Genomic DNA, 23,991 nt, shown 5'->3' with positions numbered 1-23,991 from the left:
TAAAATAGCTTTGCCTATTAGTAAATATCTTCACTGTAGAGTTTATCGTATTTTTCCTTTCTCTTCTTCTCTTTTCTTTTTTTCATCTGGAAACTGGATGGATGGATGGATGGATGGATGGATGGATGGATGGATGGATGGATGGATGGATGGATGGATGGATGGATGGATGGATGGATGGATGGATGGATGGATGGATGGATAGATAGATAGATAGATAGATAGATAGATAGATAGATACTTTATTCATCCCAATGGGAAATTTACATTTCCCAGTGGGAAACTACTGAAGTTTGTTACTATTGACATAGTAATGCAGAACATACAAACATTGATGGGATCCTGACATCTAAAACATTTAGAAAAAAAATCTAGAAATCAATTTAGAAAAAAAAGACCATTTCCAAAAATGTATTGCCTGGCTTCACCTACCTCATCAGTTTCTTCTCTTGATTTTATTCACTTTGATGTCTATAGATGATAGCTAAAAGTCCTAAAAATCCAAAGTAGAAATCATTAGCAAAGAAAGAGCATTTGTAACAATAAAGAAATTAATTAAAAATCATATATATATATATATACTTCTACTTTTAAGTGTCATGTGCAATTCCTCCCCAGACCACCAGAGGACACTCTTTATCATATTTTGAATGTCTTCCTTTGGTGCCTGCTCAAGTTCTTCCTTCGATTGTGTTCACCTGTTTTGTTTTTTCCGATTAGCAACCCTATTTCGCACCTAATAAGATTGGAACAGTGTTTGATTTTGTAGATCATCAACTGTTCCTACATAGGTCTCAGTCAACTGGCTCTGAGTCGGTTTAAGAATTATTTCTCTTGGTGCCTCTTGCTAGAAAACTATATCGCAGCCTTTCTTCCACCAAATAAAGGTGTCCCACAGGGATCAGTTTTAGTCCCCTTCTTATTTTCTATTTTCATAATAGCTTTAGGTCATGAATATACTGAAATTTGTCCGTTATGTAAATTTGTTTTGTCTTGACCAGGACTCCCTGGTGGAAGAAATATTTTGACATCTCTGGTGCTTACTGGCTAAATAAAGTATAAATATACAAAATTGCTGTATTTAACCCTCTTTGCCTCTTTGAGCATTGTATGTCATATGCTTCTGTTTGTTTTTCATTTGTTTTAGTTGGCCTTTTGGTTATCCAATATTTAAACATTTTTGCAATTGCATCTGCTTTCACCTCCGCTATGTGACAAAAAGCCAGAATTAAATTTTTATAAGCTTCACTTTGTCATTTCTAGCGCTTATTGTAAAATACATCTCATGTATGTCTTTTAAACTGGTTAAAATAAGAAAAGTTGTATACACTGATTTCTAGCACAACATAAGTACAGAATCCTTAATTCTGATTGGTCAGAAGGTTTTGATTTAGTTTTTACAGACAAGTTTATATTCCTTTTAATATTTTGTCATTTCTATAGTAACAATGCCAAATGTGGTACAGCTGCAGGCAAACATCACGTTGGTGCACAGTAAGACACGATGGAATGAGTCAGATGAGTCAGATGCCTCACAGTGCATGACTTCCTCTTTACAGTCTGGTCCACACAAACAGGATAATGAAAGGGTGTGGACACAAGTGTCACTCATTATTACAGGAGAACCAGTTTAGTGCTTTAGGTTAGCATTCACAATGTAGACTTAATGCACTTCTACAGCACTGAAGATAGAATGATCATGGTGAGGTATATGTTTGGGGGGAAAAAATCACAGGAACAGATGTAACACAATATTATTATACTTCTGACTTCGCACTTGTCTTATGTGCGATTGTCAACCATATTGGGAGACCCTGCAGCACAGCACAAAACAAACATTGTGGCTGGTAAACTTATTATTAAAGGCTGACAGGATGACGTTTGTTAATGAATATGTCTATGTGTGGGGACGGGGGTGTTGCGGTGGAATGATGGTGGATATTGAATTAATATATTGAGACTATAAGTACCTTGTAGCCTTGAATACTGTTTGAATAATATGCAGCCTCCAGTCGTTTTTTGTTTTACTTTTTGACAGGAACAGGTTCTCGAGAATTCGCTTAAGGTGACACAACTAATGGTATATCCATATCACAAAACCTGTGACTCCTATTTGTCTTTAGACCTCATTACATCAATCATATCCATGCTTCAGTTCCTGTCGACAAAAATATTCAAATTAGTTTGTTTCTCTGTGTCACTCGTCTTATAATACAATAAAGTTTAATATTTCAGTCTAGATCTCAAAAGTCGCATACTAGCTACTTAACTAGTGATTAAAGAGAATTGTAGCTAAGCTTCTCTATGTGAAAATGAAATGAAACAGCCTTTATTTGTCACATATACATTACAGCACAGTGAAATTCTTTCTTCGCATATCCCATCCTTGGAGGTTGGGGTCAGAGCGCAGGGTCAGCCATGATACGGCGCCCCTGGAGCAGAGAGGGTTAAGGGCCTTGCTCAAGGGCCCAACAGTGGCAACTTGGCGGTGCTGGGGCTTGAACCCCTGATCTTCCGGTCAACGACCCAGAGCCTTAACCTTAATGTATTAGCCTTTACGATATATATTTTACTTACTTACTAGCTTAGAATTTTTTTTAAGACGAGGATCTTTCACAGCTGATTGATCACATGACTGACATGACAAGAGACATCTACACTCTAACCTGAGGTGGACCTGTGACTAATGCTAATCCACACCCACAGAAGAAACCATCATGCACTTATGTTTATCTGTGTATGGTGTAGAACTCTACTGAACATGTTCCTAAGTTTGATTGTTGACGGGCAAGCTACGAAAAAAAAATCATAGCTATCATAATATTAGGCTAGTCAAGTAAGCTAGCATGACTAGTGAATTATCATTAGCTAATGATTCGGTAAACTAATGATTATTAGCTAATCAGTAGTTAAAAATGAACTGAGTGCAATGTTATTCCTCCAAATAACAGAAAAGACAAGTGTTGTGGTTCATGGAGCCATGGAATAGTTTGCTTTTACTGTATGTTAGCTTGATAAACCCTTCTAGAGATGCTGTAGTCTTTCTAAGGTGCCACTTGATACACCTGGCCACCACAGAGACACAGCCCTGTTCCTAATTGGTTGGATTGTGTTTTTTTGCTTTATGTTTTATCTTTTTATCGGATACTCAGTAACACAGTGTGTAACATTTAATCCGTTTTACCAGTACACTGGCAATCAACTTATGCAAGTCTGATATAAGATGAGTCAGGACTCTGTTGGCTTTCAGTGTCAGGTGTGTTTTTCCCTCTGTTGGATAACCTCACACAAAATTTTAGTGGTTGAAGACAGGACTAAAATACCTTAAAATTTTAGATGCTTATGACATGCACTTCAGGCATCTCAGAAATGGATTTGATATCACCATTTTCGTTGAAGACAGCAGCATTTGTGTGAAAAAAAAAAACTGTTTTATGTATATATTGCCCCTTACAGAATAGGTAAAACGGTGTCTATGACAAAGAAATTCAATGCTGAACACGGGCACCTTTAAAACTGGTGGGAATTGCATTTTCTGTTACTGTAATACTTAGCAACTGACAGTCACAAATAACACATTGGGTGCCATTAATTGGTTGTCAATTCCATTGTGTCAATGACATTTAGGCATACTAATTAGTGTGTATTATGCTGTGTATTGGGGGACAGTCCTGAGAGAACAGTACAGCTTTTTTTATCCATCCATCCATTTTCTATGCCACTTATCCTGCAGGGTTGCAGGGAGCCTGGAGCCTACCCCAGGTGGCTCGAGGCACAAGGAAGGCAACATCCTGGATGGCATGCCAGTTCATCACTGGCCACAATTGCACACACACACAGTTTAGGAAAGAACAGGAAAGACAGGAAGAACCCCCAACTCCAAAGACATGATGCAAACATGCAAATCCCTAAACCACTGTGTCTCCCAATCTGCTGCTTGTCTGAACCTAAAACATAAAAAAGAGGCATGTAGTGGGCACCATGCACACATACTGTGTACACCCCTTGGAGGCAATTTACTGTAGTCAGTCAAACTATGGGTGGCTTTTTGGGAAAAGCAGAAATTCTTGTGGGGAAAACATGCAAAACACCATACAGACAGTTACCCAAGGTCAGGATTCAACTTATAACTGGGGATCTTGGAAATATCAAGTGGCAATCCTACCCACATTGTGCTGGAAAAAAAGTTATGTATGAAACAGTTAAGTTTACAGAGGAAACCAGATCTGTCTGTTATTGTGGTTAGCCTCGGTCCAAATCCACACCCACACCACGTATTCATTCCTGCTTCAGGAGAAACGAAACTAGCGAGGCTGGCACTTGCAAAATTGTCTTCTTCTACCAATATGGATGAAAAGACAGTAAAGTCTGCCCATCTCAGCTACACCGCACCCTCAGATGTGGAGTGTGATGTGTGCACGGGAAGGAAACGTAAAGCAGAACAGTCCTGTATGGAGTGTATGGCTTCATTCTGTAAAAATCATCTAGATCTGCATAACATTTTGCATGTGGGGAAGAGACGCAAGCTGGTGGAAACTACGGGAAGCCTCAAAGACAGCATCTGCCCCAAGCACAACAAACTCATGGAGATTTTCTGTCGCAAAGATCAGCAGTGCATATGTAACCTGTGCATTACTAACAAACACAAAAACCATGATGTCGTCTTGATTGGGGAGGAGGTGCCTGAGAAAAAGGTATGCACTTTTTTATTGCTTTCTTCTACGATGGCATAATACATGGCACGGCTATAGCATTCGTTACATTGCGTTGTTCTTGCTGGCTTTTCAGATTAAACTTGGGAAAATGCAAAGACAGACAGCTAAAATGATTCAGACCCGGGAGAAAGAGGAGCAAGCTTTAAAACAAACCATTAAATCATTCAAGGTTTACTTATTTCTACCTACAGAAATTAGATTTTGTTATGAAGCACTGATCTTTATTGTGATATGTGAGTGAATACAGTATTTCTATTTCTTTTTAAGACATCAGCAACAAAGGCAGTGGAGTTGAATGAGAGAAGCTTTACAGAGCTGATTCGCTCTATTGAAATGAGGCAGTGTGCAGTGAAGGAGATGATCTTGGCTCAGGAGGAGGCTGTGGTGAAGAAAGTTAATACACTTTTACAGAGACTGGAACGGGAGATCAGTGATCTGAAGAGCAGAGATGCTGAACTACAGCACCTGGAGCAGCTCTCTCAAGCTGAGAATGAAGTCTATTTTCTACAAGTAAGTACATCTACAAAAGGACATATTCTGAAAAGGTAGAATATAAAACCTTTAATGAATTGCATTCATGAGCTGTCTTATCAAATCACTATAAAGCTTAATGGATTATTAATGATAATTAGGCCAATAGCAATGCTTTTGGAAAATTTCCATACTGTAAAACATACATGAGTCAGTGAGTGAGAGAATGAGTTCAGTGGATGGATGAATGAATTTATGGATACTGTTGTTGTTCATAGATGGATGGATGGATGGATGGATAGATACTGTTTGTTGCATGTATGGAAGGTGTCACATCCATCATGGGCAGTATGTCCATGGATACTTATTCCATAAATGGACATATGGATGGATGGATGGATGGATGGAAGAATGGATGGATGAATGGAAGGATGGAAGCTGTTTGTTGCATGGCTAGATGGATGGATAAATGGTAGGCACTGTTAATCCCGTGGATAGTTGGATGGAGGGAGGGAGGAATGGATGGATGGATGGATGGAGGGAGGGAGGGATGGATGGGGCTGCTGTTCATCCTATAGGGGGATGGATGGATACTGTTTATTCCAGAAATCAAAGTTATTCCTTCCGTAGATGGATGGATACAGTTTGTTGCAGGGATGGATGACTGGATGGATACTGTTTACATTTCATAAATAGAGAGATGTATTGGCTTGTTACTCCACAGATGTATGGATGTTGTTGATTTCATGGATGGATGCATAGATGTTGTTCATCCCACAGATAGATGGATGGATGAATGTTAAATTGATGTAAGGAGGAATAGATGGATGAGTATGGTTTGTTGCATGGATGGATGGATGGATGGATGAATGGATGAATGGATGGGTGTTTATTCCACAATAGATCATTAGATGTATGGATGGATGGATGCATGTATGGATGGACACTTTGTTACAGCAGATCATATAACTTCAAATGAACACAATAACCTATGGATATTGTTGATTTCATGGATGGATGGATGCATAGATGTTGTTCATCCCACAAATAGATGGATGGATGGCTGGATGGATGTTAAATTGATGTAAGGAGGAATGGATGGATGAGTATGGTTTGTTGCGTGGATGAATGGATAGATGGATGGATGGATGGATGTTTATTCCACAATAGATCATTGGATGTATGGATGGATGGACGCATGTATGGATGGACACTTTGTTACAGCAGATCATATAACTTTAAATGAACAAAATAACCTCTGCTGGATGAAAGATCAGTCTCAGTCATTACTATTGTACTGTATATGAGTCAGTATTTGGCCATGGTAGTATTACCAAAAAAAATTGCTAGTTCTGTTTATTTCTAAATATCTTAATAAATTCTTTTAACATGTCTGTGTTTTGATGTCAATGTTACTAACCAGACTTCCTTCCTGTTGTGAGTCTCACAAGAAATTTTTATTTTTCCCAGAGTGCTTCTTGTGTTCGCCAGCTCTCAAAGTTGATCCAGATCCCAGCACTATCAGTCCATCCATCCTGTCCATTTCAGCTTAGCACTGATGCTGTCTCAAATCTTATCAAAAAACTGCACTTAATCTGCCAATGGCGGTTCATAACCATTTCTGAAAGAGGTTTTCTCTATTATTTATTTTTCTGAGAATTTCACATTGTTTCTAAAATTCATATTTGTTGCATAAAATTTCAATTCATCTTCTTTTCTCCCTCACAGTAAAAAACACTGGCATTGTATCTGCACCACTACCAGAGACATATCAGGAGCTCTTAAAATGTGAGTTGCTTTTGCTATTTTTTCCATTTTTCCTCAGTAAAAAGACAATCCAGGAAGTGCTTTGTCTTCACTATTTTGTCTTGGCAAAACCAATATAAAACATAACATACTGTATAGACAACTTTTAAAAGGATCAGATCAAAACAATGAAGAGATGTGTGTAGTGTTGGGCACAGTAACAACCAGGGTGAGCAAAGTACTAATAAGTACTTTGAAATACACAACTGCTAAAAATCATGCATCCATGTGAAAAGGTAACTTTTTTCTTTTATCAACTGAGTAAAAGCTACTACACAATTTTGCATGAGAAAAATCACTGAATCTTTGCAAGGTTTGCAAAATGTACAATTACTTTGAACTTGATGTGCAAGCCTCCTGGTGGTCCAGTGGCAGGTTCCCACGCTCTCATTACCACAGCCTTGGTTCAATTCCCGGGCAGGGAGCTAAGCCAGCCACAACTCTCAGTGCTGGTTCCAAGCCCGGATAAATTGGGAGGGTTGCATCAGGAAGGGCATCTGGTGTAAAACCTGTGCCAAATCAGTACGTGTGGACCAAATCATCTGCTGTGGCCACACTGACCAGGGAAAGAACAACAACAACTGTGAATTTGACTTGCAGCTGAGTTGTAAGCCACTAGCATAACCTAGCAATGAAAACAAGCCCCATTAATTACATATAGGGTGTGGTAATGTTAGCAAATTAACTTACCTTGATAAATTATCTTGATAAATTTTTTGCCTTGAACTGAATTACTCCAACAAGACATACCAGTTCACCAGCAACTGACTTTGTTTCAAATTCTTCCACAACAGATGCAATCAAACTTACTCTGGATACAAATACAGTGCACGACAATCTCCAACTGAGTAACATGAACAAGGAACTGACCGCTGTCCATACATCAGCGGACTATCCTTCCCACCCCGACAGATTTGAAAGGCGGGTGCAGGCCTTATGCAAAGAAGGTCTGCGTGGTTCACCACGTTATTGGGAGGTGGAGTGCGGTACGAAAGGGTCATGGGTTAATATCGCAGTCTCGTACAAAGGGATAAAAAGGAAAGGGAAACAGGCCGCTCTGTTTGGCAGATGCAAAAGCTCATGGGCCTTACGCAACTATGGGGGTATATACCAATTCTGGCATGACAATAAGTGGCAGAAACCCCACCCTGACAGATCTTTAGATTGTACTAGAATAGGGATCTATCTGGATCATGGAGCAGGGATTTTAGCCTTTTACAATGTCTCGGGTAACTTGAGCCTCATCACTAAGGTCCAGACGAAGTTTACAGAGCCTGTATATGCTGGGTTTGGACTGGTAGGGATAGGATCTCACATTCGACTATGTGATTTATAAGATTTATAGTTAAAATCAACCTCTTTCTCATAAAGAATGTCTTTGTTGCACTTCAGATTTCAGTGTTACTCAATGCGTATTATTACGGTTCTACTGGTTAACATTTTTCTTTATTGCATTGTTATGCAATGGTTCTTTTAGATATATATTTCTTTATTCTTATTCTTTGCTGCTATGTCTGCATTATATGTTATTTGTTTTTTTGGTGCTATGAAAAACCTTTCATGCCAACACAGTAAATGTAAAACGAAGTGACAAACAATAAACTATTACTACATCTTATTTCTAAGTGTATGTGTTTTGTTTTAAGATTGAATTGCATTATATAATATTTACGCTACGTCAGTCATACAAATTCATCTACACATCTGTTTTTTTCTAGCAAAAATCCTAAATTCATCCTTATCTAAGCAACTAATGATGTTTCTCACTTGATTTTTTATTTTTTTTTTCCATGTTATTATTTAAAATGGTATTCTTTTCACATGGGATTTTTCCCCAAATGATTCATTTATTTTTACTTTGGTTCCAAGTGCTCATATGACTAATAAACCTTTCTTACATTCAGCAATGTTGGATCATCAGACCAGAAAAGAGGCAATTGTTTATTCTTAATGCTGATGCTTTAATAAATACTTGAATATAACAAAAGCATCGACATATACTTTTCAGCATGTACCTTTTTTTGTATGTCACTACTGAAAGGCACTTCAGTGTGTTCATTAAGTTTTCTTCTTTTCACACGATGATGATTGCTTTTCAGTTGACACAGAATCTTTGAAAGAATCATTGAAAAGTCTACAAACTGCATCATGGCCTTAACTTTAAGCTTACATTACTTTTTTTTTATACACATAATGGCTTATACAAGGATTAGTAATCATGTGGTGGAAACTTTACTATATGAAGAACGTGGTGCTCATGTTGTGGTTAAATAAATATCAGTCCTGTGAGTCAGAGGCTTCAAACTTCCAAATCCACACCCTCCTCGCCAGAGAAATATTTGGACTCTCCTTGGCAGACTTTAGGAGAAACGAAACTAACCACTGCCAGCCGGGTTTTAAACTGGTGCTACTAGTATCTCCTTTTTTCCCCCGACGAGTATGAAAGAAGAAACGGACATATCTTTAGGACTCAGCTCTACTGAACCCTCAGATGTAGAGTGCAGTTCGTGTACAGGAAGGAAGCGCAAAGCAGAGAAGACCTGTTTGCTGTGTTTGTCTTCATACTGCGAAGACCATTTGAACGCCCACAACGATCTACATGCAAACGCAAAGAGGCACAAGCTGGTGGCGGCTACGGGAAAACTAGAAGAGCGCATCTGTCCCGAACATGACAAACTGATGGAGGTTTTCTGCCGCACAGATAAGCAGTGCATATGTCACATGTGCATTACACAAAAACACAGAACTCATGACGTCGTCTCGATTGACCACGAAGTGGCTGACGTGAAAGTAGGCATTTTTTTTTTTTTTTACCATATAATAATGTAGATATGAGCTCAACTGTAAGTATATATCTTTTTGCAATTATTTTACTTGTCTGCGTTTTTCAGTTGAAGCTTGCGAAGACACAGAGGGAGATTACTGACAGGATCACAAGCAGAGAGAGCGATATGCAAGCATTACAACAAGCAATCGAGGATTTCCAGGTTTGTTTGTGCATTCGTGAAACTGTGGCATTTTGAATCAGATTCTGAATCACATTTTGCTTCCATGTTTCTAAAAAGGCTTCAACAAGGCAGGCAGTGGAAGCGAATGAGAAGAGCTTTACAGAGCTGATCCGCACCATAGAATTAAGACAGGGTGAGGTAAAGAAGCTGATCCTGGATCAGGAGGAAGAAGCCATGAAGAAGGCCACAGAACTTTTGAAGCGACTGCCATCAGAGATCACCGATCTGAAGAGGAGAGATTTTGAACTACAGCGCCTGGAGCGGCTCTCTCAAGCAGATAACGGCGTCTGTTTTCTACAGGTAGGCAGCCTATATCAAACCAAAGGGCAAAAACAAAAAGGTAACAAAAGGTACTTTTAACAGTACCTTTTACAACAAGGTAGCTTTAACAAAAGGTAGCTTGTTGATGTTGAATTGTAATCAGATAAACCATGAAATGGACAAATAAATGAGTGATGTCGCAAGATAAATGGGATACGGTCTGAGAACAGCCATCAGATGTGTCTGTGTTGTAAAAAAAAAAACATGCAATGGAAATGCTGTCAGTCTGCCTAAAGATGTCTTAAACTTTATTATGCTATGTTCACCAGTTGCTGTACTATGAAGTCAGCAGTAGGCATTCCTATTGCTGGTTGCCATAGTAATAATATTTCTCTGTTGGTGCAGCAACTAGCATTCGACTTAAAAACAAATCAGTATTCTTGCCTCTAAAGTGTTTTATATAAAATGTACCAGTGTACATATGCGTCGTGTCATCTGAGATGAAGGAGAAGCAGTGTTTGCTCCTTGCAGAAGATCTTGCGTGCTGCATCACTGGACACTGCCGCATCTAGTCACCAGTGGTTGTTGTTGCTCATGTTGCCGGACATCACCAGCTCCCTTTGAAAGACACTTGCCTAAAAAGCCAAAAAGAGACCAGTTTCATTAACCTTAAAGGACTAGCCTAACCTTCCACTAAATGTCTGAACAGCTGAGACACTAGCAGTCTTCAAGTAACATCTAAAGACCTACCAGTTCCTGAAGTACATAACTTAGCACTTAGCACAAACTGTTCGACTGGTCCCACCATCTCTCAAGGTACACTGGCAGTCATCAAATGAGATCTCAAGAGCTTCCTGTTCCTGAAATACATAAATTAGCACTTAACAACTGCTTGACTAGTCCCACCATCTCTCAGGGTACAGGGAAGTTATGAATCAAGACTCTTCCCTGTTCTAACAGAACTTCCCCTAATTTCTGAACAACTAGGACAGTGGCTTTCTTCAAATAACATAATGTCGCAAATGTTAATGAAATATTGTCTGATTCTGTTCTGTCCACAGGGTATTTTGTCCACTCCTCCACTTTCTTCATCCATGTCTTCCCCTGTCCTCTATGTCCATCCATACTCCTCTTTTCAACTTGCCATGGAAGCGGTCTTGGACCTTATAAAGCAGATAAACCACGTTTGCAACTTGCACTTTGCCAACATCAGCAAACATGGTTAGTAGAGTTGAGTTTGCAGACAAAATAAAAACATCTCAGTTATATCATTGTTACCACCAGCATGACACTTACCAGGACCGATCTTTCTTTGAACAGTCCAGACGGCGGACATTCTGAAATCGCCCGAGTTGAAAATGCGGGATCTTTTATTGCAAAGTGAGTTTACCATTCCATCTCTAACATTGCATTTGTAATAATTTATACCACCTTACATCTGTTTCTAGACGTCTTAACAATGGTTCTTTGCAATGCTTCCTAACCTAGACACTTCCAAGCTCACGCTGAACCCTGACACTGCACACATGTCTCTCCGCTTGTCCAAAGAGAACAAGGAGGTGAATGCCATGCCCCAGGCACAAGATTACAAAAGCCATCCGGACAGATTTGACTGCAGAGCACAAATCCTTTGCAAAGAGCGTCTTCAAGGCACCCCACAATACTGGGAGGTCGAGTACAACGCCAACATCTGGGTGTGCATCGCTGTGTCCTACACCGGAATCTACAGGAAAGGAAAAAAGGGTGTTCTCTTTGGAAGAAACCGCTGTTCCTGGGGTCTACGCTGTTATTCTACTTCCTACCAATTCTGGCATGATAATAAGTACATAGCTGTTAACCATAACAAGCGTTGCCCCAGAATAGGGGTGTATCTGGATCATGGATTAGGTATTCTGGAGTTTTACAATGTCTGCAACGATATGAGTCTTATCTATAAGGCTCAGATCAATTTTACTGAGCCTGTGTATGCTGGGTTTGGAATGGGAGGAAAAGGCAGTCAAATCAAGCTCTGTGATTTGAAGGAAGAGGAGGAGGCCATGATGGACTAACAGACTAAGCTGTAGGAATAGAGAGTGTGGAACAACTATGTAATGATTCAACCTTTAAGCACCTTATGAACGTACAGGGATTGTTTTTTCGGGTGTAGTTATACAAATCAACATCATTTTCTCTCTGTAGAGAACAAAAAAACCTTTCAGCAGTAGCAAGAAATATGTTACAAGGATATTCTACTGCGTTCTGTACAAAAACACTGTTGACATCTTGAAGTTCTTGCATGATCGCTTTGATAAAACTGATTTATAGGTTCTTGTTAGGCAGACGTGACACTTAATAATAAACGAAACTTCTATTCATCCATCAGTTTTCTGTACCATTTATCCTTTGCAGGGTCATAGGCAACCTGGAGCCTATTCCCCTAAAATCAGGATACAAGGTGGGGGACACCCATCACAGGGTACAATCACATTCACTCACACAATTTAGAGTTGCCAATCAGCCTATAACGCATGTCTTTGTTCAGGGGGAGGAAACCAGAGTACCCAGAGCAAACCCCTGAAGCGAACAATTTAAAACGTTTCCAAAGGAAAACGCATTATACAAACATATTAGCTGCAATAACGTAATAACATGCTATTCCACAACAGTTAACTATAAATGGAGAAATTGTCTTAAAATAACCTTTCTTCTTTAAGTAAAGAACTGTAACCCATTCTTCACAATAAAATAGCTGCTTCACTTCACCCTGTTGTTGATTATTTTTCTATAACAGCACAACACTTTAATACATATTTCGAGCTCATAATCAGCTTTGGTAGCTTAGGCAATGTTTAGCTTATTTAAACTTACCTTGCTGACCTTATTTTTACTGATGTTTAGGCGAACTTTAACAAACTGTACCGACTCGAAGGAATTCAAACAAAGTGACATCCATTTTCAATGAGATCTTTTATTTAATGTCATGAACCAAAAGTCACACATGCATGCAAGTTTAGAGTTTCAGCCTACAAATCAACTACAGCGGTTTATAAAATTCTAACCGGCTGAGACTCAGTTACTTCTGAAACTATTTGAAGCATCTAAAAACATAAAAGCATATAAAAACAATGAACAACATATAAGTACTGATTTTGAAAGAAAGTCCACTAGACACCTAGGGTCATGGAGAATAGGAGAAATGATGAGAGATTGAATAAGCTGAATAAATTATTTAAAAGATATATATATATTCTTAATGCTTTTATTTTGGCTCATTAAGAGGTAAATGCCAGTCAGCTGGTGGTTTTTTTCTCATCTCCCAAAATGGAGGGACGTTCTTCTGTTCAGAAACTCGATTTCTCTCACTATTTTGAAGACTCTCCTTGAAAAGAAAAAAAAAAAAAACCCCACAGTGCTTAAAGGGTTGAGAAACCAAACACTGCAACACCTCCGTGATCATGTGATGCTTTATAACAGACACTAACCTTGGCGTGTGGACTGTGATTACTCTCCCACTCTCTGCAGGCTTCGTAGTCGTCTTTCCACTGCAGACAGACGGGTGACGTCCCATAGGCGTAGTAGTGATGGAAACGGTTGCGCAAACTTTTACAGTGTTTGAATTCAGCCCAGTAGACGTCGCATGCCCGTGGTGGCTGAGATGGAAAACATGCAGAGATTAGCATCGCATTAACTGCTGCTTAATGACAACAAAACGATAATAAATATAAATGAGTGAATTGTTGCTCATCAGGCTGGAGCTGCTATGACATTTCAGTTGCTTGCTAGCATGATGCTATCATATTCCAGTTAGTTGCTAGAATGTTGCTAAGTGGGTCCTGTTGGTTACTTGGGTGTTGCTCAGTTGTTGCTAGAATATTGCTAGTTAGAGTAGTTGCACTGTCATTCCAGTTGGTAGACAGTATCTGGCTATGATATTCCAGATGGCTGATGGTGCGTTGCTCTGGCATTCCAGTTGGTTGCTTGGGGGTCACTATGGCATTCCAGATGGTTGCTAGGGTGTTGGAATACCATACCAGTTGGACACTAGGGTGTTGCTATGATATTTTAGTTTGTGGCTAGTGTGTTGCTATGGCATTTCAGCTGGTTGCTAGGGTGTTGCTATGATATTCAAGTTGGATGCTAGGGTGTTGCTATGATACTCCATTTGACTGCTAGGGTGTTGCTATGATACTCCATTTGACTGCTAGGGTGTTCCTATGATACTCCATTTGACTGCTAGGGTGTTGCTATGATACTCCATTTGACTGCTAGGGTGTTGCTATGACATTCCAGTTGGATGCTAGGGTGTTGCTATGATATTCAAGTTGGATGCTAGGGTGTTGCTATGATACTCCATTTGACTGCTAGGGTGTTGCTATGATACTCCATTTGACTGCTAGGGTGTTGCTATGATACTCCATTTGACTGCTAGGGTGTTGCTATGACACTCCATTTGACTGCTAGGGTGTTGCTATGATATTCCAGTTGGATGCCTGGGTGTTGCTATGGCATTTCAGCTGGTTGCTAGGGTGTTGCTATAATACTCCATTTGATTGCTAGGGTGTTGCTATGACATTCCAGTTGGATGCTAGGCTGTTGCTATGACATTCCAGTTGGATGCTAGGCTGTTGCTATGACATTCCAGTTGGATGCTAGGGTGTTGCTATGACATTCCAGTTGGATGCTAGGGTGTTGCTATGACATTCCAGTTGGATGCTAGGCTGTTGCTATGACATTCCAGTTGGATGCTAGGCTGTTGCTATGACATTCCAGTTGGATGCTAGGTTGTTGCTATGACATTCCAGTTGGATGCTAGGCTGTTGCTATGACATTCCAGTTGGATGCTAGGGTGTTGCTATGATACTCCATTTGACTGCTAGGGTGTTGCTATGATATTCCAGTTGGATGCCTGGGTGTTGCTATGGCATTTCAGCTGGTTGCTAGGGTGTTGCTATAATACTCCATTTGATTGCTAGGGTGTTGCTATGACATTCCAGTTGGATGCTAGGGTGTTGCTATGATACTCCATTTGACTGCTAGGGTGTTGCTATGATATTCCAGTTGGATGCCTGGGTGTTGCTATGGCATTTCAGCTGGTTGCTAGGGTGTTGCTATAATACTCCATTTGATTGCTAGGGTGTTGCTATGACATTCCAGTTGGATGCTAGGTTGTTGCTATGACATTCCAGTTGGATGCTAGGTTGTTGCTATGACATTCCAGTTGGATGCTAGGTTGTTGCTATGACATTCCAGTTGGATGCTAGGTTGTTGCTATGACATTCCAGTTGGATGCTAGGCTGTTGCTATTTTGTGTTGCTATGTGGTTATGATATTCCAGATGGTTGATAGTGTGTTGCTACGTAGTTGTTATATATTATATATTGTCACTAGCGTTACAAAAAGCCTTATACAACTGAAAGGTGTCTTGAGAATCTATTTTGACGCTAATCCTTGTATGAATATTGACCCTTACACTGACCCGAGGTCTAGGCAGTGGTCCAGGTATACTGTACAGACACTTCTTGGGGGCGTGCCGCCATTTTATCTACCTGAACAAACCTCTCAGGTGTGCTGTAATAGTGATGTTTGAAGCTGTGATTACGATTAAAAAAGGCTTTCTGTCAAGTCAGTTATCTACTAATTCATTTCAGAAAAAAGTATATAAAGCGTATATGTATATATTTATCTGATGTGACCGTAGGCGGGCTTTATAGTCGCTCTTATAACCTTAATGCAGTTTAGGTTTTTCGCGTTAACGCGTAGATTCGCGTAGCACGCAGAGACGTGCTAGCGTGCACGAGCGAACTACGCGTCAGGTGCGCGCTGCCTTAAAACAGACAAAGCATGCAAACTGAGCAACGTAAACATACACAAAATCATATCAGGAACTGACTAACAAACAAACAAACAAACAAACAAAATAATACAAAAAGAAGACATACGCGCCAAGGTGTCTCTCCCATATCGACTACTTCTTCTTGGACTTAATTCAACGTTGTGTGATGCCGTACTGCCACCTAGTGTCTGCTTCCGCCTTTAACGCTAGATGTTACAAGATGAGATATACAGTATATATATATATATTGTTGCGTCCAAAATCAACCGCAATTAAGAATAAAATAGAAAAATTGATAGATAAATAATGAATAAATAAATTCAGAGATAGCTAGGGGTCTTCAAAATAACAGGTGTTGTGAGTACAAAGCCAATTCCACTTAAAAACAGAAAACTATGGGGTAACTTTATAACTATAATGCTTCTTTAAATCAATAATAATAATAATAATAATAATAAGAGCAATAAACAGATCATTTCAGTTTCATTCCTAGCATTACATCTTTTATGTAAACACTGCCGATTACCAGTATCCAGCAATGTAAGTTATCCATCCATCCATCCATGGATCCATGGATCTTTTGTTTTGCTTGTTGTAAACAGGATGAAAGGGAACATGGAACCTATCCTAGGGGACTCCAGGCACAAGGTGTGGGACACCCTGGACAGGGTACCAAGATGTTCCGATATCGTTCTTACAAAAGACACAAGTGTTTAAGACTCTGGGTCGTTGACCGAAGATCGGGGTTCAAGCCCCAGCACCGTCAAGCTTCCACCATTCCAACCTCCCCCTGCTCCAGGGGCGCTGCATCATGGCTGACCCTGCGCTCTGACCCCAACCTCCAAGGATGGGATATGTGAAGAAAGAATTTCACTGTACAGTAATGTATATGTGACAAATAAAGGCTACTTAACTTAACTTAACTTAAATATCCGGACCTCCCCTCTCCCTAGTCTCCTCCTCCAGCTCCAACACAGGGATACCCAGTCACTCCCAGGCCAAATAACAGATAAAAACCTTTCATCTAGGCTTTGGTCTGCTCCAGGGTCTTCTCTCCACTTGACATGCCGAAACACTGACATCTTCTATCCTTGCCTTGGTGTCCACCTGCAAAGATCAAGCTGCTAAGGAGCCAGTTTAACCAATGCCTTCTTTTCAACTGGGCAGTTCAGAAACATTGATTCTCCTCAAGCTGCTACACTTTTGACTTGATTTGTGCTTCCGGTCTAAAAAGTGACATTTTGCCTAATCTTCAGCTGCCTTACAGAGCCCTGCAGGGGTTGTATCCAAAGTAGATCAGTATTTGGAGCTATGATTCCCATGCCACCACCACCATGCTTCAACATGGACAAGTCTTCTTTGGATGATTGAATGTACTGATTATTTCTGCCAAACATATCTGCCAAAATGCTCATTCATGGTCTAATCAGCTCTTAACACATCAGCCTAGCCAGCTGTCTTGCCAGATATTCCTGTACATCCTCGATTCATTACGTTTTCACCTTGTCCTTTGGTCCAAATTTGGTGAGAGCCTTTATTGTGTGTACAGTTGTTGCTTTAGAAATTCTTTTCTACTCCTGTCCTGATCAATATCTTCTGACAGCAAGATCCTCTGCATGCTTTGTAAGCTCTTTGCAGACCACAGCTTCAGCGGCCACATAAAGAAAATCTTTATTTGGGGATATTCATATATCTTCTGTCAAATAAACAGGCATTAACAACAAGAAGTTTACTCATCAGAAATAAAGAGAGCGGATCAATCAGTGATTATTTCCCCACTGAGGGCATGATAAGCTCGTGAGCATGAACTGAGATGACAACGAGATTCGCTTTCCAATGCCTTGAGTGATTTTCACCTCAGGAGATGACATAATCAAAGTGAGACAGCATTTCTCTTTTTAAACACGTAATTCTTTAACATTTGAACATAGTGCTGTTTTTTTTTTTTGTTTTTTTTTTAATAAATAGATCAGGCTCTTAATGTACTGTAAACATAAGCACTGCCTTTGTCATTAGAAAACACACAGTATATATACACAGACACTATACTATTATGACAGTTTTCTTTATATGTCTATGTGATTTAAAAAAAAATGATCATAATAAATGTTGAATAGAAAATAAAGGTAACTGAGTTTGCAAATATCCATTGAAGCAGTGTTACAGTGATTTTTTATTTTATTTTCAGTTCTACCATACAAACAATCAACAGTAGAGGGCAGAATAGATTTTGCAATAGTTCAGAAGAGGCTTTAAAAACAAAACAAAACTCTAACATATGAATTTCTTCCACATGTTATTGCATTGTAGCGCCACGCGGTTGAATTCTTGGATCTGATTGGTCAGATTCTCAAACGTTCTAAAATGTACACGTTCTTCTGTAGTAGATGCTCCACTTAATAATATTGTGTTAATGTTATTTTACAAAGGGGGAAAAAGAAGAAGGTGTCAGGTTTTTTTGTTTGTTTGTTTTTTTTTTTCAATTCCAAGAAAGAAAAATAGAATCCGGAAGGTAAACTACTCTCTCCGGCTGCTATAGCATAAGTGAGAACATGTAGCTTCATTATACCAAATATGACTTCCAAATACTTCTGCTTCATAATCGCTGTCCCTGTCTCTGTCTTTCACCACCTTAACCTTTTGTTCGAAACTATTCTCCCTTTTTCAACGCCTTCCACTGGGAAGAGCTCTTTGCAGGCATAACATGTCTGTGCAACACTGACACAAATCTTTCTGTCACAACTAGACAACTTCACACCAGAGACCCTAGAGGGTAGATGTAAGAGACGGAACTTGATACACAAACACTTCCAAGCTGCCTGTGGGTATGAAGAGAGCATAATAAAATATAATATATAAAATGAGCAAACAAAATGGATCTAATGGCAGCGGTGCCGATTCTAAAGATGTTAAATGTACATATAATGAGTAGATAAACTGTAATAATGAATGATCTACTCTTTATCCAGTGGACATGGAATTACAACATGCAGTTAGTAGAAGTAGCCTAATGGACACAGTCGATTAATTTTTTTTTTAATATGACATAACTTATATGAGACAATGCTCTTGGGAAGAAGTAAAATGGTGCTTGATTACAGGCTAGTCTCAGAAAAAATAATATTATAATTTTGTTAGCAAACTGTTTCTGACAAATGGCATTGTGGCCAATATTTACCCAAAACATATGATGTTCACATCAATGTGTCATGTATTATACAAGTAGCTACTGAAATTTCTTTTTAATTCCACAGCATTCACACAATGTCCCATGCTCCCCTTGAAATTCTTAAGTAGAAAGGACACATCAAAAGCACAACCTTGTCATCTAAGATGATTGAAGATGTTTTGTGAATGCTTGAATGCACATTTTCTTAAATGTAATGTTGAAAAATGTAATAATTATAATAATAATAATAAGTTTTAAAATGACACCCCGATTGTAGGGACCCCAATATTAGGACCACAAATGAAACTAAGACTATGTAATCAAGGGAAACTCTGTTGAAGTAAAATTCCCACAAAAATCAACTTAATCTCTGGTTTCTTTTTAAAAAATGAACCCCATATTTAGATTCCCTTGTACTTTATGCTTGCTGACACGTCAATAAAAAAATGTGTCAGCACTTCGCATTAATGCAAAGACTTTCAAAGTTCATAACGGGTGATTTGGAAGTGCATCAAGCTTCTAATTGCAGATGTGCTAAACACTGTGAGTGATATGCCAACGTAGCAACAAATCTATTCTGCAGCTGAGGCTAAAGATATATAAAGCTACCAATTTTTGAAATACAGGGTATTTTAGGAAATGCCTCCTGGACATTTTTAGTTTCCTTATGTCCTCTGTAGGGTTGAATCATTCCTACCAAAACAGACAAATCTTCTGCAATAGCTTGACTATAGCCTAGTCAAATTAAAGACGTTAGCCTGTGTAGAAAGTGTTTCACTGATCCAGTCACCTGACACAATTGTCTTTTAGGAGATCTACAGTATGTGCTAGAAAGAAATCAACCCCAGGCTTGCTTTTTCATACCGATCTGTATATATATTTTTTTATTATATTGTTTTATTGTGCTTGTTTTCATAAAAGTCCAAAGTAATCCACCTCTTGACATTTATGAGCTAATAATCTCAGGTGAATGCCAAAAACTAAGCCTGGTCGCTTAAGTTGCTGCTAGCGAAAATCTAATCTAAAAATGGAATCTGATTTACTGTGGTGTGCTAACTATCGTAATAACGAGTAACGAAAAGTTAAAAATGGTTAAGGATGGTTAAGTTCTTTTCTTTAAGATTTCTTCTCATGATTAAGCTAAGAGCCATTTGACTTCTGGATGATGCTTTCAGAAGTGTTTTGCCAAAACTTTTAGCTTTTTCACTTTTGGCTTCTTGGAAAAGAAAATTGTACACAGACTAAGTAAAGTATTAAAGTGTAGGTGGAAGACTTTCAGAATAAATAGTACTAAAATAAACCAAACTAAAGACGAATAAGGGCAATAGGACTCGCTTTACAGATTCGACTCTTTCGAATCAATCCGCTCGTGACTCGTTTGGATTCATTTGAATCAGCACTCAAGAAAAAAAAAAGGTACATAACTGTAGCTTCTTTTTTTTTTTTTGTTGCTGGTGTGGTAGTTTTTAAGGGCACGTTTTTGTTCCTTTAATATGTATCTTTGACCTCTAGTCTTGGATATAGTGTAATTTTAAATGAGTTATATGGCGGATTTAAAGGAAAACTGCATGCACCTTTCTAGATAAAGGATACAGACTAAAGTTACATAATGTGTAGACCAGAGAGACTAGGAAAGGTATGCTACCGATTAATTGTCCTTTTTAATTCTAGGGAGTAGCCTAAATGACATTCCTAGCTTACGCTTCGTGGTGAATCAAAACATATACTGATTCGACTCGAAATTAGATTCGCATCTAAGGAATCGACTCGGTAAAGGGAGTCGTAATGCCCCTGTACTCTTTTGCATCCGCTTCCTCTGCCTTTGATATGATATGATCACAAGCACCGGACGCTCAGACTCGCAGCCGTCCGTTCCTCCGTTCGTAAGCCCAAGGACGAGGAGACGCACGCGGGACCTCCGGCGCAGCACGCGCGCAACATGGCCGCGAAAGACAGCGTACCGGCGAGCTTCCTGAGCGTGAGCCGGGAGATGACAGGTAATTATTTACCGCATGCACGCGCCGGACGCACTGAAAAATTCATGATGCACTTCTTGTGATATGTCGCTATAGCTCCGGGATGGTGATTGACAGTCACGCGCGTGCCCGCTCTTCTGCAACTTGACTGACTTTTGGAGCTTTCATGTTTACGCTCGTGAAGTAGTTTATTATGGGGATTTAAACTGCACATTGCACCGTGCAATAAACTGGGCATTGCACTTGTGCCTTAAACGTGCGTAACTGAATCAATCCATTACACTGATGCTGTCTAATATGACCAAATCAGCAGTGTTGATTCAGTATGAACGGTTTTATGTGTGTGTATAAGTGTGTGAGTTTGTGTATGCCAGTGTTTTTCTTTGAGTGTGTGTCTGTAGGGGGAAGAGAGAGGGGGCGAGATGGCGCACTCCTTTGAAGTGTCTGGAATTGGAGTTGTGCAGGCAGGGAGTGTGTGTGTGTGTGTGTGTGTGTGCATTTAATGTCTGAGGAAGCAGGTCATCCTCTGATATCTTCAGGGTGTGCATTTCCCATACACAGGCACATCACATGCAAACCAATGAGTCACAAACGCTTTTAATGGAGTGAACACATCTTTGGCACATGGAGTGTGTGGTGGCAGTGTGGAGACCTCTCAGTTTTAATCACTCAGACGGGCTTACTGTGATAATTAATCTCCACCAACAACACTGTCTTCACACTGTTGTCTGCTCTTACTGCTTCCTCTCTCTCTCTCTCTCTCTCTCTCTCTCTCTCTCTCTCTCTCTCTCTCTCTCTCTCTCTCTCAATGTTTCCCGCTCTCTCTCTCTCTCTCTCTCTCTCTCTCTCTCTCTCTCTCGCGCTCTCTGTTTATATTTCATCTGAGATGAGTAAGCGCTTTATTATTGTTAGGGTCACGTTCGATCCGTAATTTGTCTCGAGACACTGGGCACAGAGCCGGAATACAGCCTGGATGGGACAGTAGTCCATTTCCTCACTGACTCATTCACAGCAGCAGGTAATTTAGAGCAAATAATCTGGGTTACATCTAGCACATTTTTGGGAGGTAGGAGGAAACCTGAGGACCCAGAGGAAACCCACACAGAGATGTAAAGTCCTTTACAGACAGTAACATGAGCTCATGGGAATTTGAAACTCTCCCTGAATCTTTCTCTCTGTCTTTCTCTCTCTCTCTCTCTCTCTCTCTCTCTCTCTCTCTCTCTCTCTCTCTGTGTGGAACATATGCTGAGGTCCAGGCCTTGATGTCCCGGCTGTCCACAGGAACGACCAGCTTTAATTAGTGATTCTGTTTTAAAGTTGATTACGAATGAATTATCTGTTTGTCCTAGTTGTCCCCCCCCCCACCATCCATGTTCTCCCAGGTCCAGAACGCATCGCTGACTATGAAGACGAGTGAATGGTATATTAAATGTGACATGAATTCAATGAACGCTGGGTTTTTTTCCCTCCCTCAACTTTTTAAAGATATATTTACAGCCAGATCTCAAGCGATATGAATCATCCTGCTGCAGTTTTTATATCAGAGGAGTAATAGAGCCTGGACATGGTGTGGTGTGGTGTGTGAAGTGTGTGGGAGTGCGTCTCTGTGGTGGTAAAGCAATGTGTAGCACAAAACAATATTCTAAACGAAGAGATGGAGTGTTTTTGTTTTTTTTTAAACGTGCTTTTTTGCCTATTGACGTACTGCTTCCCTTGTTCACAGAGAGCATCAAGAGGGTGATTGACAAACCGTCCATCAAGTTTGCACAAGCCATCAAAGTGGAAAGCAAGAATGGGAAATCAGAAGATAGGGTTTTGGTAGGTTATTATATTCATGATGTTCTTGAACTGATATAAAATGTATAATGACATTGTAGTACACACCGACCAGGCATAACATTATGACCATGGACAAGATTATCCCCTCATCATGGCCCCTGTTAGTGGGTGGGATATATTAGGCAGCAAGTGAACATTTTGTCCTCAAAGTTGATGTTAGAAGCAGGAAAAATGGACAAGTGTAAGGATTTGAGCGAGTTTGACGAAGGGCCAAATTGTGATGGCTAGACCACTGGATCAGAGCATCTCCAAAACTGCAGCTCTTGTGGGGTGTTCCCGGTCTGCAGTGGTCAGTATCTATCAAAAGTGGTCCAAGGAAGGAACAGTGGTGAACTGGTGACAGGGTCATGGGCGGTCAAGGCTCATTGATGTACGTTGGAAGCGAAGGCTGGCCCGTGTGATCCGATCCAACAGACGGGCTACTGTTGCTCAAACTGCTGAAGAAGTTAATGCTGGTTCTGACAGAAAGGTGTCAGAATGCACCACGCATCACAGTTTGTTGCATTTTGGCTGCAAAAGGGGGACCAACACAATATTAGGCAGCTGGTCATAATGTTATGGCTGGTCAGTGTAGCAGGCTTTATTATCCTTTTACAAATTTAAGTGTGATGGATTTTAACATTATGATAAATTGCCTAAATCATAGTGTATGTAAGAAATAAAATAAAAATAAATCACCTTTAGGGTGGTAACATTAACATCCTGTCAGCCCATATGTCATCACTCTTTACAGCCGTGATGAGCAGAAAAGCATGTCAGAATGTATAACATCTCATATTTTGATGCCTTTTCTCTGTGGTGTTGTTGCCAAACACAACGTATACACATACAGAATATTATTGATTAGTGATCAGCTTGTAAAATTGAACCGTAATACATTGTCTAGTTTCCTGTCGTCTTTCGAATTCGTTCACATTTGTTTGACTGTCCATCT

The 23,991-nt window shown here is 39.7% G+C and overlaps 4 protein-coding genes across 8 annotated transcripts in view; 3 read left to right on the top strand and 1 right to left on the bottom strand.

Moving 5' to 3' along the window:
- Nucleotides 1-475: 475 nt before the first annotated feature.
- Nucleotides 476-16,272, bottom strand: lg07h22orf39 (linkage group 07 C22orf39 homolog). Of its 4 annotated transcripts, none has more exons than XR_009204965.1 (4): nt 16,180-16,272; nt 13,723-13,890; nt 10,733-10,896; nt 476-493 (listed from the first exon to the last, which is right to left on the bottom strand). XR_009204965.1 is itself a non-coding variant. In XM_058394651.1 (4 exons), exons 1-3 carry the CDS (start codon nt 16,198-16,200, stop codon nt 11,032-11,034), a joined length of 279 nt encoding a protein of 92 aa, XP_058250634.1. In that variant the 5' UTR covers nt 16,201-16,272; the 3' UTR covers nt 10,739-10,896; nt 11,012-11,031. The 4 variants fall into 4 exon arrangements, 3 of the variants coding, with proteins under 3 accessions (XP_058250635.1, XP_058250634.1, XP_058250633.1); XM_058394651.1 differs by lacking the exon at nt 476-493 and adding an exon at nt 11,012-11,121 and having other exon boundaries at nt 10,739-10,896; XM_058394652.1 differs by lacking the exon at nt 476-493 and having other exon boundaries at nt 10,294-10,896.
- On the top strand, nt 3,765-8,596 carry LOC131355971 (tripartite motif-containing protein 16-like). Of its 2 annotated transcripts, XM_058394647.1 has the most exons (6): nt 3,776-4,694; nt 4,789-4,884; nt 4,983-5,225; nt 6,657-6,816; nt 6,915-6,974; nt 7,787-8,593. In XM_058394647.1, the coding sequence occupies exons 1-6, from the start codon at nt 4,194-4,196 to the stop codon at nt 8,326-8,328; spliced, it is 1,602 nt and encodes a 533-aa protein (XP_058250630.1). In that variant the 5' UTR covers nt 3,776-4,193; the 3' UTR covers nt 8,329-8,593. The 2 variants fall into 2 exon arrangements, with proteins under 2 accessions (XP_058250631.1, XP_058250630.1); XM_058394648.1 differs by lacking the exon at nt 4,789-4,884 and having other exon boundaries at nt 3,765-4,694; nt 5,127-5,225; nt 7,787-8,596.
- On the top strand, nt 9,432-12,988 carry LOC131355972 (tripartite motif-containing protein 16). Its single transcript, XM_058394649.1, has 6 exons — nt 9,432-9,782; nt 9,884-9,979; nt 10,058-10,300; nt 11,323-11,482; nt 11,582-11,641; nt 11,750-12,988. Exons 1-6 carry the CDS (start codon nt 9,432-9,434, stop codon nt 12,307-12,309), a joined length of 1,470 nt encoding a protein of 489 aa, XP_058250632.1. The 3' UTR covers nt 12,310-12,988.
- Nucleotides 16,273-20,764: 4,492 nt separating the features above from the next.
- Nucleotides 20,765-23,991, top strand: part of carmil3 (capping protein regulator and myosin 1 linker 3) — a 52,018-nt gene continuing 48,791 nt past the window's right edge. Inside the window, exons 1-2 of the mRNA XM_058395777.1 lie at nt 20,765-21,239; nt 22,942-23,036. Coding sequence (XP_058251760.1) covers nt 21,182-21,239; nt 22,942-23,036 — 153 coding nt within the window. The 5' untranslated portion in view covers nt 20,765-21,181. The remainder of the gene's footprint in view (nt 21,240-22,941; nt 23,037-23,991) is intronic.

Source organism: Hemibagrus wyckioides, linkage group LG07, assembly GCF_019097595.1.
Source record: "Hemibagrus wyckioides isolate EC202008001 linkage group LG07, SWU_Hwy_1.0, whole genome shotgun sequence".
Lineage (NCBI taxonomy): Eukaryota > Metazoa > Chordata > Actinopteri > Siluriformes > Bagridae > Hemibagrus > Hemibagrus wyckioides.
The sequence above is the reverse complement of the archived record's forward strand: the minus strand, read 5'-3'. Positions and strand labels throughout refer to the sequence as shown.

Bases quoted from the DNA above. Each gene is read 5' to 3' on its own strand.
- lg07h22orf39 (XM_058394650.1), bottom strand. From the start codon at position 16,200: ATGGGAGAGACACCTTGGCGC. The intron at 13,891-16,179 runs GTATGTCTTCTT...TTTCCATCTCAG, and splicing joins TGGGAGAGACACCTTGGCGC to CCACCACGGGCATGCGACGT. The intron at 13,620-13,722 runs GTTAGTGTCTGT...TTTCTTTTCAAG, and splicing joins ATCACAGTCCACACGCCAAG to GAGAGTCTTCAAAATAGTGA.
- LOC131355972 (XM_058394649.1), top strand. From the start codon at position 9,432: ATGAAAGAAGAAACGGACATATCTTTAGGACTCAGCTCTACTGAACCC. The intron at 9,783-9,883 runs GTAGGCATTTTT...TGCGTTTTTCAG, and splicing joins ACGAAGTGGCTGACGTGAAA to TTGAAGCTTGCGAAGACACA. The intron at 11,483-11,581 runs GTTAGTAGAGTT...TTCTTTGAACAG, and splicing joins TGCCAACATCAGCAAACATG to TCCAGACGGCGGACATTCTG.
- LOC131355971 (XM_058394647.1), top strand. From the start codon at position 4,194: ATGAAACAGTTAAGTTTACAGAGGAAACCAGATCTGTCTGTTATTGTG. The intron at 4,695-4,788 runs GTATGCACTTTT...CTGGCTTTTCAG, and splicing joins AGGAGGTGCCTGAGAAAAAG to ATTAAACTTGGGAAAATGCA. The intron at 6,975-7,786 runs GTGAGTTGCTTT...CTTCCACAACAG, and splicing joins ATATCAGGAGCTCTTAAAAT to ATGCAATCAAACTTACTCTG.